Source organism: Hyla sarda, chromosome 1, assembly GCF_029499605.1.
Source record: "Hyla sarda isolate aHylSar1 chromosome 1, aHylSar1.hap1, whole genome shotgun sequence".
NCBI classification, from domain to species: domain Eukaryota; kingdom Metazoa; phylum Chordata; class Amphibia; order Anura; family Hylidae; genus Hyla; species Hyla sarda.
Genome location: NC_079189.1, coordinates 572,027,622 through 572,046,351, shown reverse-complemented (window position 1 = coordinate 572,046,351; position 18,730 = coordinate 572,027,622). Strand labels below are relative to the sequence as shown.

The following is an 18,730-nucleotide window of genomic DNA, read 5'->3' as shown; positions in this document are numbered from 1 at the left end:
GTTGGTGCATAAAATGAGAAGGATGGGGCTGGGGAACATGTGTGTAAGTAACTTGCTCAGTGATAGGAAACAGAGGGTGGTTATTAATGGTACTTATTCTGATTGGGTGACTTACTAGTGGGGACCACAGGGGTCAGTCTTGGGTCCTGTTCTATTTAATATATTTATTAATGACCTTGTAGAGGGGTTGAATAGTAAAGTAGCAATCTTTGCAGATGATACTAAACTCTATAAAGAGGTTAACACCATAGAGGACAGTGCACTGAGTATAGTAGATAACACAATAGAGGACAGTGCATTGTTACAAAATGGATCTTGATAGGTTGGAGGTTTGGGCTGGGAAGTGGCAGATGAGGTTCAACACTGATAAATGTTAGGTAATGCACATGGGGAGGAAAAATCCGGGCTGGGATTATGTATTAAATGGGAGAAAACTTGGGATGACTGACATGGAAAAGGACTTAGGGGTCTTAGTTAATAGTAAACTTAGCTGTAGTGACCAGTGTCAGGCAGCTGCTGCCAAGGCAAATAAAATCATGGGGCGCATCAATAGGAGCATAGATGCCCATGACAAGGAAATAATTCTACCGCTGTACAAATCACTAGTCAGACCACACATAGAATACTGTGTACAGTACTGGGCACCAGTGTACAAGAAAGATATAGTGAAGCTGGAGAGGGTTTAAAGATGGGCAACCAGGGTAACACGGGGAATGGGAGGACTACAATACCCAGAAAGATTATCAGAATTAGGGTTAGTTTAGAAAAAAGAAGGCTTAGGTGAGACCTAATAACTATGTATAAATATATCAGGGGGCAGTACAGAGATCTCTCCCATGATCTATTTATACCCAGGACTGTATCTATAACAAGGGGGCATCCTCTACGTCTAGAGGAGAGAAGGTTTCTACACCAGCCCTGACTGGGTTCTTTTCTGTAAGAGCAGCGAGACTGTGGAATTCTCTCCTGGAGGAGGTGGTCATGATGAACTTGGTAAAAGAATTTAAAAGGGGTCTGGATGCATTTTTGTAGAACAACAACATTACAGATTATGGATTCTAGATTTATAGGGACAGAAGGTTGAGCCAGGGATTTATTCTGATGCCATATTTGGAGTCGGGAAGGAATTTTGACCCCTAAGGGTGCTTTCACACTGTAAAACAAGTTCCGTTATGAATGCCAGTTATGAAATCTGCAGTTATATGGCCGGTACTAAATCACTTACGGACGTAAGAAAATCCCATTATAGTCTGAGATTTTTCTAATAGCCGTTTTAACCCGTTATCACCAGTTATTAATAACGTACGTTATTTTGTGATGGGCGATAGTGCATGCACTATTTCTCCCGTTCATTCGCCCGTCACAAAATAAAAGCCGTTATTACAGTGCGTTAAAACAGCTATTGGAAAAATCCCACAGACTATAATGGGATTTTCTAACGTCCGTTAGTGATTTAGTACCGGGCCGTATAACTGCAGATTTCATAACGGGCGTTCATAACGGAACTTGTTTTACAGTGTGAAAGCAGCCTAAGACGAGGGTTTTTGCCTTCCTCTGGATCAACTCAGTAGGGACTAATTAGGGATATAGGTTGAACTTGATGGTTGCACTTGTCTTTTTTCAACCTTATGAACTATGTTACTATGATTGAATGTCATCGCTGTAGAGCAGTGTTTACCAAACAGTGTGCTGCCAGCTGTGGAAAACTACAACTCCCAGCATGGGTCAGATCCTTGACATTTGCCTCCACCTACATAAACATTCACAGGGAATCCCAAGGAGCGTTAATCATGTCTTATCCTCTGTAAGCAAATTACCAAGACAAGCTGCAGTATGTGGCACAATAAGCATTATCCTTGAGCTTAGTATAGGGGTATTGACACTTCTACTCTCTCTCTCTCTCTCTTACATTGATCATGTAACATAATGAACCCAACCTGGTATCTGCAAGTCAACATTCCTGGAATGCCTCATATACATAGAATACCAGCGCCACCCACTTCATTGTTTCTCCAGATCAATGCGATGATCTTACAGACGTCTTCCAGGGATAACCCTTATGACCAGCAGTCAAGGAGGTCAGGGCCTTAACACAGGTTCTTAACTTGTGCAACCTTCAGGGATATTTACACAGATACTATACACCTACTACTCCACCCAAAATCTATGACTTACTAGATAGCGATTCCTTGTTGTAGCAGAAAGGAGTTAAGTACTTGACTATCCTGTCTGCATTCTCTTTTACTCAAGTGGACTTAAAGTGTACCTGTCAATAGGGAGAACAAGACCAATTTTGAAAATGAGTGCGTCTATAAGACAAGGATGGCCCCGCATACATATCAAGTCCAACCTGGTCACGTGACAGGACAGAAAGAAGGCGAGGAGTTGTTCTTGTGATCGGTCGCGCACACCTTTCCCAGCTTGTGATCGTGAACATTCAGATTCTGACTAACTTTTGATGCCTCTAAGACAGTGTTTCCCAACCAATGTTCCTACAACTTTTCCAAAACTACAACTTTCAGAATGTCCGGTTGTAGTTTTTAAACAGCTGAAGGCACAATGGTTAGTGATAACACTGCTCTACGACAAAAATTTACAACAACAGGGCAACAGAGGGTGGATTTGGGGGGGGGGGGGGGGGGGAACAATGAAGGGTGCTAGGAAAAGCTGCTCCAGCAGTAGGTATACATTTGCTTAATGAAAACCACAACACTACTTGGTATTTTGGACACCAGAAGTACTCAGCAGACACCACTGACTGACAGTGGGGGCTGTCCAGTTCTGCAGGGGTGTATGTCATGTCTGGATTCTGAATGTCAATGCAATGAGTTATCATTGGTTACCTGGTTGTGGTTGTTGGAAGGCGATTTCTTTTTTGGCGAAGTCCGATTTACATCCAATTGTTCATTACATTCCACTGTCCACTGCACAATAAAAAGAAATACATAGGTCACATGAGTATTGATGTTCATACAGGTTCTTGGTGCACACAGGTCACATGATCAGTTCCATCAGATCAGACACTTGGTGCACACCGGTCACATGATCATATACAGTCATGGCCGTAAATGTTGGCACTCCTGACATTTTTATAGAAAATGATGTATTTCTCACAGAAAAGGATTGCAATAACACATGTTTAGCTATACACATGTTTATTCCCTTTGTGTGTATTGGAACTAAACCAAAAAAGGGAAGAAAAAAAGCAAATTGGACATAAGGTCACATCAAACTCCAAAAATGGGCTGGACAAAATTATTGGCACCCTTAACTTAATATATGGTTGCACACCCTTTAGAAAAAACAACTGAAATCAGTCGCTTCCTATAACCATCAATAAGCTTCTTACACCTCTCAGCCGGAATGTTGGACCACTCTTCCTTTGCAAACTGCTCCAGGTCTCTCTTATTGGAAGCCCACCATATTTCACTATAGGTACTGTGCCCATTGGAACCTCCATCATATTTCACTGTAGGTACTGTGTTCTTTTCTTTGTAGGCCTCATGCAGTTTTTGGTAAACAGTAGAATGATGTGCTTTACCAAAAAGCTCTATCTTGGTCTCATCTGTCCACAAGACGTTTTCCTAGAAGGATTTTGGCAAAATGTAGTCTTGCTTTTCGATATCTGTGTCAGCAGTGGGGTCCACCTGGGTCTCCTGCCATAGCGTTTCATTTCATTTAAAGCGCAACTGTCATGAACTTTTACTGCAATAACCTGCACACAGCATGTGTACTGTGGGAGGTGGTTTGTATAACAACCTTTCTAACTAATAGTTCCCGGCTTTTATTACCCTAAAAAAAGGCTTTTTATAAAAGCCACGGACAGTCGGGTAGGAGTGGCACGAGGTCAGTGATGCACCGCCGCCAGCCACGCCCACCGACTGTAATTCAGCACTGGGACTCTGTGTGATTGACAAACAGGTCCCAGCGCATGCGTCGTTCATTTCTTCTAACGTGCGCGTCGCTGCGTATAAAGCTTGTGAGCGCTCGCTCCTGCTGCCGTCTTTCTACTCAGGGCGCCTGCGCATGCTCACAAACATTATACACAGCGGCGCGCACGTTAGAAGAAATGAACGGCGCATGCGCTGGGAACTGTATGTCAATCACACAGAGTCCCAGCGCTAAATTACAGTCGGTGGGCGTGGCTGGCGGTGGGGCATTGCGGACCTCCCGCCACGCCTACCCGACTGTCCGTGGCTTTCATAAAAAGCCTTTTTTAGGGTAATAAAAGCCGGGAACTATTAGGTAGAAAGGTTGTTATACAAACCACCTCCACACAGTACACATGCTGTGTGCAGGTTATTGCAGTAAAAGTTCATGACAGTTGTGCTTTAAATATCGACGGATAGTTTGCTCTGACACTGATGGTCCTTGAGCCTGCAGGACAGCTTGAATATCTTTGGAACTTGTTTGGGGATGCTTATGCAGCATCTGGACGATCATGCATTGACACGTTCATAAATTTTTCTCCTCCGTCCACGCCAAGGGAGATTAGCTACAGTGCCATGGGTAGCAAACTTCTTGATAATGTTGCACACTGTGGACAAAGACCAATCTAGATCTCTGGAGATGGACTTGTAACCTTGAGATTGTTGATATTTTTCCACAATTTTTCGGTCTCAGTTCTCTTCTCCTCTTTCTGTTTTACGCTTAGTATGACGCACACACAGACACACAATGCAAAAACTAAGGGAACTACTCTCCTTTTTATCTGCTTTCAGGTGTGATTTGTATATTGCCCACACCTGTTACTTGCCTCAGGTGAGTTTAAGGGTGCATTCCCATGTGGCGTATTTTGCTGCGTATTTGCTGCGTATTTGGTGCTGCGTATTTTCCTACCCATTGACTTCAACAGAGAAAATAAAATACGCAGCAGCAAATACGCCGTGTGGGAATGTACCCTAAAGGAGCATCACTGGCTTGAAACAATCTTATTTTCCTACAATCTTGAAAGGGTGGCAATCATTTTGTCCAGACCATTTTTGGAGTTTGGTGTGACATTATGTCCAATTTACTTTTCCCCCCTCTTTATTGGTTTAGTTCCAATACACACAAAGGGAATAAACATGTGTATAGCAAAACATGTGTTACTGCAATCCTTTTCTGTGAGAAATACTTCATTTTCTTGAAAAATTTCAGAGGTGCCAACATTTACTGCCATGACTGTACAACAGATGTGCCTGCTCTAATGGGTACCATTATCAGTTAAAACTGATCATGTGACCTGTGCACAAAGTACCTGATCTGGTCTATCAGCAAAAACTTGGTGCCCACAGGTCACACCAACAAAATTATAGAAGAATTCTTAAGAAGCAGCCCCTAAAATAGTACCCACAGGATAGAGAATAATGGGGAGATTTATCAAAACCTGTCCAGAGGAAAAGTTGCTGAGGCCTTTTCAAAAAATGAAAGAAGCGATCTGATTGGTTGCTATGGGCAACCGCCGAGCTGAGAAGTTCGTGTATTTACGAATTTCTTGTAAGTTCGCTCATCTCTAATCAGTATGTTTAAAGGGGTACTCCCCCCCCCCCCCCCCCCCCCACCCCCCTTTTGTAGCTGCTCACTTTCCGGTGTCTCCGCTCCGCAGCCCCGTTCTCATCACTGCCGCTTCCCTATTCGTCCATCTACATAATGGCGTCTTATGGAGCAGCATGTGACATACACGTCACTCTGCTTCCTCCGTAGCGTTAAGCTGGGCGCAGTGGAGTGACGTGTATGTCCCATGGTCCTCCCTAAGATGCCATGATGCGAACAGCAGAACGGGGGCAGCGGTAACGATGCAAACCGGAGGATGGGGAAGCAAAACGGAGCACTCCACCAGGTATCGGATTTGGTATCGGGGACATTAGACAAGTCCCCGACACCATGCAGATACTAGTATCGGGACATCTCTAATATATATTATATATACACACACTTCAAAAGGAAAAAGCAGTGGCACTCCAATCTAGTGAAGAAAAAGATTATTTATTCATCTCTGTGTGCAGCGACGTTTCGATGGTCTCTCACAATCATTCTCAAGCTTGGCTTGAGAATGATGGTGAGAGACCATCGAAACGCCGCTGCACACAAAGATGAATAAAAAATCTCTTTTTCTTCACCAAATTGTAGTGCCACTGCTTTTTCCTTTGAAGTATCTTAGAGGATCCTGGACCGGAACCCTGGCGAGAGGGCACCTACCTACAATTTCAAGGAGTGCTGCTCTTTCTTCCTGTTATATAGATAGAGATAGATAGATATAGAGATAGATAGAGATAGAGATATATCTCTATCTATCTGTCTATCTATCTAGACAAAGAATAAGTCAGCCAGCACTTTAGTTGATACCAAACTATTATAAAATGCTGCTGCATTCTTCTGTTGCTGTATATCTATCTATCTATTTATCTATATATGTCTGCATATGACTTCTAGAAAATGCTAAATTGAATTCCGGATTATTATGTTTTCCCATAACAGCCATACAAGTCATAGTCATGCTATAGTCTTAAGCAGGGTTTCCCAAACAGGATTCCTGCAGCTGTTGCAAAACTACAGCCTTTAGATGTCCGGGCATGCTGGGAATTGTAGTTTTGCAACAGCTGAAGGTACACTGGTAGGGTAACACTGCTGTAGACTATAGCATGACTATAAAGGAACTTCTGGACAGAGATGTTATGGGACCCTACAAAATCCACTTCTGCTGAGCTGGGGCGATGTCAGCTGTTTCCTTACAGGACAAAGCATTATCTCTCCTACTTAAAAGGAAAAATATATAGGCAGTGACATTTTTACAAGAGCGTGAAGGACTCTTTCATAGACAGAGGAGGAAACCAAGTTGTCGAGGCAATCATACAATGCCCCGAGAGTTCTGTGCATGAGCCCTTTTCTATTGGACGGGACTCGTGCACGGAACTTGAAAAGCATGGTATGATCGCCTCAGCAACTGTAATGTCGGGTGTGAGCTGCTTCTTTCCACATCTGACGGGTGACCATCACTCAACTTGCCAATCATTCCAATGGCCCTTTCCAAGAGGAGGTAGGAGATGTACCATCACTTATGAATGGTGGGACCACCACCAATGTTTATAAAGAAAAATATAAAGCCTAAACTTGGTGCTGCAGCCTATCCACAACATTTCCTAACATAGTAGAACCAACCACCCATTGTTTAGATAAGCTGCAGCATGGCTCCATACAAGTGAATGGGACATGATTATGTTTCCTGCAAAAAAAATAATAATTAAAAAAAAAAAAAAAAAAAAAAAAAAAAAAAAAAAAAAATGGCTGTGTGGCCTCACCTGGGAAATATTAGAGGGGGGGTTGTCACTTTCTCCATCACCTTCGGTCTTGTCGGTCAGCAGTCCCTGAACCTGATACTCCAGAACGTAGCTATCGATGAACCTCTCCAATTCTTCAATCTCTTGGGAACGACTGCTGCCAGCTTCTGAGGAGGCCGAGGCCACGGAGGAGTTCTCCATCACTTCTGCACGCTAAAAAAGAGACAAAGTGAGGTGAGATATATAGAGAGAGAAAAGGTCTGTCCTATCTGAATGAGAACGGTGGAAAACAATAAATGTATATATGTTATCACAGCTACACAGTGGAAAGAATTGGCATAACTAGTGCAAGCAAAAAGTGGTGGAATAGCCCATAGCAGCTGCCTCCGGAATGTATTATACTCCAGAGCTTACTATTCTGCTGGTGGGGTCATTGGGGGAGATTTATCAAAACCTGTGAAGAGAAAAAGTTGACCAGTTACCCATGGCAACCAGACTGCTTATTTTTGTAAAAGGCCTCTGCAAAATGAAAGATGTGCTGATTGGTTGCTATGGGCAATTGGTCAGTGTTTCCTCTGCACAGGTTTTGATAAATCCTGTACTGATCCTGAGTTATATCGTTTATTATACTCCAGAGCTGAACTCACTATTCTGCTGGTGGGGTCACTGTGTTCATACATTACTTATCCTGTACTGATCCTGAGTTATATCCTGTGTTATACTCCAGAGCTGTACTCACTATTCTGCTGGTGGGGTCACTGTGTACATACATTACATTACTTATCCTGTACTGATCCTGATTATATCCTGTATTATACTCCAGAGCTGTACTCACTATTCTGCTGGTGAGGTCACTGTGTACATACATTACTTATCCTGTCTGATCCTGAATTACATTCTGTAATATACTCCAGAGCGCTCAGGATTAGTACCCGTCACGATCACACCCTATCGGTCCAGCCAAGACATTAGAGAGAGTGTGATGGTGCAAGGGTTAAGGCCACCGAACCTCTGGGTATCCACTACTAGTCCCAGCAATTCACCAAATTAACCCTTAGATAAACGTGTTTCCACCAGAGCTGCCTTCAGAAAGGTGAGCTCATATATTTAGAGACCAGAGCTGATTAATTAAACATTTAATCTGATAAAAGGTATCACAGTGCCTATATATATATATATATATATATATATATATATATATATATAAATACAGAAACAAATGACATACAGGTATAAAAATATTTAAAAGAGTTTTGTAAGGCAAGTTCAGAAAACAAAAGATGAAGTTCTTACAGCATGATGATATAGCAGTCCTTGTCAGTGAGAGTCCAGCTCTTGTCAGCTTTTGGCACAGCCATGAACAACTGTTGAGTCTAGCATTTTAAGTCTTATCTGCTTCTTTGGAGGGAAACTCCATTCCCCCCTCCCCTCTGATCCCACCAGGTGGGGCATCTCTCTTCCTGACCCCTTATCTGTTTGATTATATGATGGGACCAAAGTGCATGACTTCAAAGGAGAAACCAAAACAGCCAGACCCCCCAATAAAATGCAATACACAAACCCACAGTCTGAATGACCTCTCACCCCCAGGTCTTCGTTTATACACAGATAGAATAAAAACACATGTACGTTTCCATAATCAGGCCTTGGGCCTGACAGTACCAAATAAGTAATGTAATGTATTAGCACTAGGGATCGACCGATATCGTTTTTTGAGGGCCGATACAGATAATCGGTGGAGGTTAGGGCTGATAGCTTATACCGATATTCCGGTATAAGTTATCGGCTATTTATCCCCCCGCGACACCACGGGGGTTCATTGATTTAAAGTGGGAGGTTTAAATCAATGCACTGCAGTGGCTTTTGCGGTGCCATAGATCGCCGCCGCCACCCGCTACTCTCCCCCTGCCTGTCCGGGGGTCCTGAGTCCTATCACCTCCACCCCCGCACTGCTCCCACCACCGCTCCAAGCCCCCTACAGCTGCGTCGCACCCCCCACCGCCCCGGCCCCATTGCCTCCCCATCCCCGGTTTTATAATTACCTGGGCCCGGTGTCCACTCTACATCTGGCTCTGGTGGCGTCCTCCTGAGCTGTCACTGTGCGCACTGACGGTGACGTCACGTCGCTAGTCATTGCGCACAGCGTAACGCAGGACGCAGCAGGAGCCAGAAGTAGCGTGGGCCCCGGGAACAGGAAATAATAAAACTGGGGATGGGGGAGGCAATGGGGCCAGGGCGGTGGGTCGGGCGGTCGCGGTGCGGTGGGGGGTCGGGGCATTATCAGCTTATCGGCAAGGTAATTGCCGATACCGATAATGCCCAAAATCGTGATTATCGTCCGATCCCTAATTAGCACAGCTCTGGAGTATAATACAGGAAGAAACTCAGGATCAGTACAACATTTGCATAATACTAAACTAAGACAAAAACATATACTCTTGTTGCAGGAACCTTAGAGGGATCTGACTTTCCTGCAGATCATTTTACAGGTTGTAGTCAATGCAAACTTAAATGCATACAGACCTGGAGATATCACAGAGAAGGATGCTACTCCTAAACCCATGAAATATGTCAAATGCAATAAAAACTAGTTTTCCCAAAGAATCCCTATTAAAGTAATTTACAAGTAGTGAGGAGGAGGCAGTAACTCCTCAGCATTGCTTTTCTTCTTCATCTCTTAAAACCCCCTTCACAATGACATGTGTAAAGCTTGGATGTAGTTACAGTGCGGACATAGTGTCAGTATACAGATGAGTAAGGACAGGTGTGTCCTCAGAATAATAATACTGTATTATACAATGCACAGATCTCACTACTGCACGGACCTTGGATTGCACATAGTGAGAATGTGCCTGTTTCTCACTCTCATTTATAGTGGAACTACCACTCAGTATGCAGTCAGATCTGTGGATTGCAGATGTCCTATTCTCAGTAGAGGAAGTCATGGCAGCCCACTAAGGCAGTGTTTATAAACAAGGGTGCCTCCAGCTGTTGCAGAACTACAGCTCCCAGCATGTCCAGACAACTGAAGGATGGGGGATAAGTGTCAGATCTCCTGTAAGGGCCCCGGCTCTCCTTGTAAATGGAGCGATTCGACCAGCACATAAAGCGGTGGTCAACACGCCCCATTCAGGAAGAGAGTCAAGGCGCTGGGTGGGAGATCGCAGGGGGTGGGGTCGTTGCTAATTCGGGGGCCAGATCCCCTGGGATCTGATAATTATCAACTATTGGCAGGATAGAGTAAATACATTTTTAAATCCCGGAGTACTCGTTTAATTATAGTTTAACTATAGTTGCCTGATTCCTCTCTACTAACTCTTGTGAATAGGGAGAAGATTTGCTAATTTACAATCTTCTGGGACAACTCATGTTACCAGTGATTGGTTAAATAAATCTGCTAACTGTTAATGGCTGCATTAAGAAGTATCCGTCTCTGCTACAGGGATGTAATAAGGTGGCGTGTCTGCCTCCACAGTGCGGTGATCGAACACGCCCCCTTCCCGTGGACTGCCAGGGCCCCTTACAGGAGAACGCGAGGGGACCCAGCAGCAGGACCCCCCCGCGATCTGAAACTTATCCCCTATCCTGTGGATAGGGGATAAGTTTTGCTATCCAGGAGTACTCCTTTAACTTTAGATAGCTGACTTAGTACCTTTTCCTCTGTAAAGACTCCAAGAGCAGAATAGTAAGTACAGCTCTGGAGATAATACAGGATAGGGCTGGGCTGGGGGTTTGACCAAATGTGTGCATCACGGCATTTTTTGTAACTTATGGCGGTTCCACAGTATATAACGGAATTTCCCTCCCGTGCTCTCCTCAACCCCCCCCCCCCCCCCAAAAAAAAATTTAATTATCAGCCCAGTGCTGCGCTGCTCCCATCGGGGTAAATACTCACATATCACCCGCAAGCGCTGCCCTCCTCATCCTCGTGTTTGTTGCGGCCGCCTGCGCTGACACTCTATACTGTATCCCTATTCCCGGGCTGCAAAAGGTAAACAAAAATAAACTAACGCAAGTTCCGACGTCGGCCTTAAGCTCTTCCTGGGGACGTGAACGTCGGAGATCAGTCAGCCTATCACAGGCTGCAGCGATGTTCGGCCTCGGCCGGTGATAGGCTGAGTCCACTGTCATGTAAGAAGCCGGCACAACAGCGCTCGCAGGTCACATATGATTAGTTCCCCGATGTGGGGACAGCGCAGTGCTGGGCTGATAATTCATTCATTCATTCCCGGGGGGAGGGGCCAAACCAGTATTGCGGTATGGGGAAAAATTTATATCGTGCAGGACAAAAATTTCGGTATTCGGTATGAACCGTTATACAGCCGAGCCCTAATACAGTATATAACTCAGGATCAGTACAGGATAAGTAATGTAATGTATGTGCACAGTGACCTCACCAGCAGAATAGTGAGTACAGCTCTGCAGTATAATACAGGATATAACTCAGGATCAGTACAGGATAAGTAATGTAATGTATGTACACAGTGACCTCACCAGCAGAATAGTGAGTGCCGCTCTGGAGTATAACATGCTGACTGCAGACTGGATTATGATCAATATAACAGGTCCCTTTTATGCAAGGCGATAAAAGCAGCCACGCCACTGTCCATATTTCAATAACCATATGAGATGCAACAATAATCATGTGTCTTCTACTGTTATAGCCTTCCTGCAGAAGTGGTCGCTGCAAATACAGTGAAGGAGTGTAAACATGCATGGGATAAGCATAAGGCTATCCTTCATATAAGATAGGGCCAGAGACTATTGATAGGATTCAGATTATTGTGCAGACTAGATGGGCCAAATGGTTCTTATCTACTGACACATTCTATGTCTCTATGTAACAACCAAATATGCAACACAATGGATCCCTCTGGGTGGTACGGTCAAGTAACAGCAAGTGTTGGAGATAATGATACATGAAGGAAAGAGTTCCTCTTGTATCTGTTCCATGTATCAGAGTGCAGTACACGTCAATGCACTGAGCACTGGACAATGACAGTGCACGCAGGGACGTGAGTGGATTAAATGGATTATCCTATACAGCCATTGGCCGACTGATCCCAATACGGCTCTCACCTTTATCCAAGACTGGCAATATGCGTGTAGTCAGCTGGCAGGCTGTGGGGCAGGAGGGCTTAGTCCATGATGTGGGTCAGCGAGACTTCTCTCACCTTGTAGAAGACATACCTATTAAAAAATAACATTACACAGATCAAATTAAAGAAGACACCAAGTATATGTGAGCATGGTGATCAGCTGATCACTGCAGGGACAAATGTACCTTACCTCAGAATTCTCCGACCTGCGGCTCTCCAGCTGTCCAGGCATGATGGGAGCTGTACAGCTAGAGTGTCACAGGTTGGAGAATCCGGATGTAATGTAACCTAAACCACTGCCATTCACTGACAGGAGGGATTAGGCGGCTTTTATAAGCCTTAAAGCCCAGTTATTTGTTAAGTTCACAGCCACCAGATTCATTCACAAAAGAAAAAGGTAAAGTATTCAAGTGGGGCGTGCCCCCTCCAGGAACTGCAACCAGCAATACACCTCTGGTCTGGAAACTCTGAGCAACCCGCAGCACTTCCCTACAGGTCCAGCACATGTGACCACAGAGACTGAGCAGATACTATGTGCCTGGCTGCTGACAACATAGTAGTTATATTCTTTAACATAGCGGCAGTATTCTAGTAGTTATATTCTTGTACATAGGAGGCAGTATTATAGTAGTTACAGTGGGGATCAAAAGTTTGGGCACCCCAGGTAAAAATTTGTATTAATGTGCATAAAGGTGGTAAGATGGAAACATCTCCAAAAGGCATCAAATTACAGATTAGACAATCTTATAATATGTCAACAAAAGTTAGATTTTATTTCCATCATTTACACTTTCAAAATAACAGAAAACAAAAAAATGGCGTCTGCAAAAGTTTGGGCACCCTGCAGAGTTAATATCTTGTACTGCCCCCTTTGGCAAGTATCACAGCTTGTAAACGCTTTTTGCAGGCAGCCAAGAGTCTTTCAATTCTTGTTTGGGGTATCTTTGCCCATTCTTCCTTACTAAAGTCTTCCAGTTCTTTGAGATTTCTGGGCTGTCTGTCACGCACTGCTCTTTTAAGGTCTATCCATAGATTTTCAATTATGTTGAGGTCAGGAGATTGTGATGGCCATGGCAAAACCTTCAGTTTACGCCTCTTGATGTAATCCCCCGTGGATTTCAAGGTGTGTTTAGGATCATTATCCATTTGCAGAAGCCATCCTCTCTTCCACTTCAGCTTTTTCACAGATGGCATCAAGTTGGCATCCAAAATTTGCTGAAATTTTATTGAATCCATGTTTCCTTCTACTTGTGAGATGTTCCCTGTGCCACTGGCTGCAATACAACCCCAAAGCATGATTGATCCACCCCTATGCTTAACAGTTGGACAGAGGTTCTTTTCATTAAATTCTGTTCCCCTTCTTCTCCAAAAGTACCTTTGCTCATTCCGGCCAAAAAGTTAAATTTTAACCTCATCGGTCAACAGAACTTTGCCAAGTTCAAACGCTGATTTTTGTTGTGACGTAGAAGAGGTTTTCTTCTGATGACTCTTCCATGAAGACCATATTTTTACAAATTTCTCTTTAAAGTGGAATAGTGTACCACAACTCCAGTGTCTGCCAGATCTTTCTGGAGGGATTGTGCAGTCAAACGTGGGTTTTGAATAGTTTTTCTCACAATCCTGCGAGCTGTTCTGTCTGATATTTTTCTTGGTCTTCCAGATCTTGCTTTAACTTCCACTGTTCCTGATGACTGACATTTATTAATTACATTCCGAACAGAGGATATTGACATCTGAAAACGTTTTGCTATCTTCTTATAGCCTTCTCCAGCTTTGTAAGCGTCAACTATTTTCAGTTTCCGATTTCTAGACAATTGCTTAGAAGAACCCATGGTGCTGATTGTTGGGGCAAGGTGAGATGAGTCTGGGCATTTAAAACCTTTGAGATTGACATCCCCTGGTCTTCCCAGATGATGATTGAGAACAATTCATGACACTGTCAGGTCTCAGCTTTGCAAAGGGGGCAGTGCATGCTATAAATTCTGCAGGGTTCCCAAACTTTTGCAGACGCCATTTTTTTGTTTTCTATTATTTTGAAAGTGTAAATGATGGAAATAAACTCTAACTTTTTTTGACATATTATAAGAATGGCTAATCTGTAATTTGATGCCTTTTTGAGATTTTTCCATCTTTCCTTGGCTTCTTTATGCACATTAATACAAATTTTTACATGGGGTGCCCAAACTTTTGATCCCCACTGTATATTCTTGTACATAGGAGGCAGTATTATAGTAGATCTATCCTTTAACATAAGTGACACATTTATTTTATTTTTAATATTAGCTATAGTGAAAAAAGTTTACATTCTCATGAGAAATACATATTTAGAGAGAACTGCACAGGCAGATATTTGTATCCATTTGCACCACCCTGTATGAACGCACGTCTCCATTATTCAGTCTAGTAAAATGTAGTAGTTAGGAGTAGCTGTATTAGTCCAGTGATGCAAAAAGCAAAATCATCGGTAGTTGCAGTATCTTGTAATACCTTTTTTTATTGGACTAACAAGATTTTGTAGAGACGAGCTTTCGGGATTCCTCCCTTTATCAAGTCATAAGCATTTCTGAGCTCACAAGGAGAAAACTCGTTCTTTCACAAAATATGCAGGGGTTAAAACAACATATGTGGAGAATGGACATTAAGTTGGGCCATAAATTGTATAGCAATAGGACGATAGACTACAGATGAGGGGGGGGGGCTGGAGAGCAGAGGTGAGAATGGTGGTTACGCTGGACAGAGGAGAAAGGCAATTTTACTACAGAACCATAGACTGAAGGTAAGACTTAGACAGGGGAGGGGGAGCAGGGGTGTAATGGTGTCAGAGCAGGGAGAGGGAAGACAGTTTATCATAGGTTATAGGAAATTTTGATAATGGGATATGAAGCTTAAATCCACATTAAGTCCTCTGTTCTTGGAGTCATAAAAAAACTCATTTTGGCTTCAGATGTCTTTCTTTCCTGGGTGTTCTTGAAGTTTCCTTTCAGGATCTTGATTTTGAGGTCCTGTAGGGAGTGACCTGTTTGGGTGAAATGGTGTCCAACTGGGGTGCAATAGTCCTTTTCTCTATGGTTGTTGATGGGCGATCTGTGGAGGTTCATCCTTTTATTGAGTGGCTGACTGGTTTCACCAATGTAACATCCCAGGTCACACTTGGTGCATTGTATCATGTAGACTACATTCTCTGTGGTGCAGGAGTATTGTCCCTTGATGTTGTATGTCTTGTTGTTGTGGGAGGCCTCAGAATTTGTGCAGATGTGTTGACAGAGTTTACAGCGCGGTTTGGCGCAGGGTTTGGTCCCATTGTCTGTATCTGATGTTTCTGTGGGTAGTTTCTCATTGTCCAGCTTTTGTTTTAAGTTGGGTGGTTGTCTGAAGGCCAAGATGGGTGGTTCAGGAAAGATTTGCTTTAACACCTCATCTTCTGCTAGTATTGGCTGCAGGTCCTTGATGATTTTGCGTATTTCCTCAAGGGTGGGATTGTATGTGGTTACCAGTGGTATGCGTGATTAGGTTTGTTTCTCTCTGTATTGCAGCAGGTGTTCACGTGGTGTTTGAAGAGCAGAGTGGATTTTCTTATGGATGGTCCTTGGTTTGTAACCTTTTTGTTTAAATTTCTAGCGTTTGTAGATGTGTGTCTCTCATCAGGGTTGGAGCAGATGCAGTGGTACCTGATGGCTTGGCTGTATATGATGCCTTTCTTAGTGTGGGATGGATGGGAACTTGAATATACATACATACACACACACACATATATATGACACACACACACAGACACATACACTATAATGACAAAAGCGCCAGTTACCCCATAACTGAATACAAATGAACAGTAATATCCGCCCAGCATGGCCTGTTCTGCCCTATGTGGAGGGAGTATACTGAACTACAGAATATAAAGTAATGTATGACGTAGTAGTGCACAGTATGTACAGCTGCCGCCTGCTTTCCATACCAAGGACATAGTTGTCATTGCTGATGAATGGCGGCTTGTAGTGTCCTGAAGCTCTGCATTCCGCTCTGCTGTTCAGTGATTGATGCCGGGCGCCCGTCGCTTCTATGCTGTACCTGTGCTGTGAATGGCGGAGGCTCTGTGTAACCGCACACCACTATCTCTGTAACTGGGCCACAGGCCAACCCCAACCGCTGACAATAATCACAATATAAACATCCTGATAAGACAGCTGTACTGTTCATTATCATGTACATTAACAGATATGGCTACAGTGGTAAAAGTGATATAATACATAAAATACATACATGTATACAACAAATAGCACTCCGACTCAGCAAGTTATTCTTGTAACATAGAATGTATCGGCAGATAAGAACCATTTGCCCCATCCAGTCTGCTCAATATGCTGACTACTATGAATAGTCCTTATCTCTACCTTATATGAAGGATAGCCTTATACCTATCCCTATCCTATATGAAAGATAGCCTTATACCTATCCCTATCTTATATGAAGGATAGCATTAGGGCCCGTTCACACTACGGAATTGCCGCGGAATTTCCGGGCGGAATTCCGTGGGCGCAATTCCGCGGTGTGAACTTTAACATTAGTGTGAACGGGTCTCCGCGGAATTTCAGCGGCAGACATTTCCGCCGCTGAAAGTGTTCCGCGCAAAGAAAGAACATGTTCATTCTTTGCGCGGATTCCGCAAGCACTGCATTGCCGTCAATGGTGACGGCTCAGTGCCCCACAGCCCTAGCGACGAAGTATCAGCCGCGAGAATTCCGTAGTGTGAACGGGGCCTTATACCTATCCCTATCTTATATGAAGCATAGCATTATACCTATCCCTATCTTATATGAAGCATAGCATTATACCTATCCCTATCTTATATGAAGCATAGCATTATACCTATCCCTATCTTATATGAAGGATAGCCTTATACCTATCCCTATCTTATATGAAGGAAAGTCTTATACCTATCCCTATCTTATATGAAGGATAGCATTATACCTAACTATCTTATATGAAGCATAGCATTAAACCTATCCCTATCTTATATGAAGGATAGCATTATACCTATCCCATGCATGCTACACTCCTTCACTGTATTTGCAGCTACCACTTCTGCAGGAAGGCTAATCCTTGTATCCACTACTCTCTTAGTACAGTAATACTTCCTAATATGTGATATTTACTCATATGACCTTGTATCTAGGTGAGAATATTATAGCAGATATATTCTTGTATATAGGAGTAGTATTATAATAGTTATTGTAGCAAGTAAGGGAAATAGCAGGACGGCACCCCTACATACACTATATCCAGGTGTGGGTAAACTGTGGGTGGGGAACCAGAGGTTCCAGCGCAGATGGTGCAAGGAAGCATGTGAAAAAACAATGTCCAAAATATGCAAAAAGAGAAGACATCGCTGCGAAAGATGGTGCCGACACCATCTTTCGCGCAGCTCCTGCTGCAGCGATGTCTTCTACACTTCTCCCGATCTCTGGCCAGCCGCTTATGGATTGAGGCAGCTCTCAGAACAGCGTATTTCAGGTGAGTGCAGAAGCAATTTTTCTGTTTTTGCATATTATAGTAGTTATATTCTTGTATATAGGAGGCAGTATTATAGTAGTTATATTCTTGTATATAGGGGGCAGTATTATAGTAGTTATATTCTTGTAAATAGGAGACAGTATTATAGTAGTTATATTCTTGTATATAGGAGCAGTATTATAATAGTTATATTCTTGTATATAGGAGACAGTATTATAGTAGTTATATTCTTGTATATAGGAGACAGTATTATAGTAGTTATATTCTTGTATATAGGAGCAGTATTATAGTAGTTATATTCTTGTATATAGGAGGCAGTATTATAGTAGTTATATTCTTGTATATAGGAGGCAGTATTATAGTAGTTATATTCTTGTATATAGGAGGCAGTATTATAGTAGTTATATTCTTGTATATAGGAGGCAGTATTATAATAGTTATATTCTTGAATATAGGAGGCAGTATTATAGTAGTTATATTCTTGTATATAGGAGGCAGTATTATAGTAGTTATTAGGGATCGACTGATATCGATTTTTTAGGGCCGATAGCCGATAACCTATACCGGAATATCGGTATAAGTTATCGGCTATTTATCCCCCAGAAACCCCCCATCCCAACACCTGGCCACAGCGCTGCAGATCATTGATTCAAAGCGGGCACTTTAAATCAATGAACTGCATCAGCTTTTACGGTGCCAGAGACCGCCGCCACCCGCTTCTCTCCCCCTGTCTGTCCTCCTGAGTCCTATCACCACCACTGCGATAGCCCCCCCCCCACCACGCCGCACTGCACCCAGAGACCACCGCCGCCGCTGCCCCATTGCCTCCCCCATTCACGGTTTTATTATTACCTGTTCCTGGGG

At 43.3% G+C, this 18,730-nt stretch overlaps 1 protein-coding gene across 4 annotated transcripts in view; it reads right to left on the bottom strand.

The window, feature by feature from the left end:
* CTIF (cap binding complex dependent translation initiation factor) overlaps window positions 1-18,730 on the bottom strand; it is a 212,115-nt gene that overhangs the window by 155,240 nt on the left and 38,145 nt on the right. For all 4 annotated transcript variants that reach the window (XM_056543792.1, XM_056543812.1, XM_056543799.1 and 1 more), the window contains exons 2-4: window positions 12,339-12,449; window positions 7,281-7,472; window positions 2,844-2,924 (exon numbers count right to left, since the gene is read on the bottom strand). In XM_056543792.1, the coding sequence (XP_056399767.1) occupies window positions 2,844-2,924; window positions 7,281-7,460 (261 nt within the window). In that variant the 5' untranslated portion in view covers window positions 7,461-7,472; window positions 12,339-12,449. The remainder of the gene's footprint in view (window positions 1-2,843; window positions 2,925-7,280; window positions 7,473-12,338; window positions 12,450-18,730) is intronic.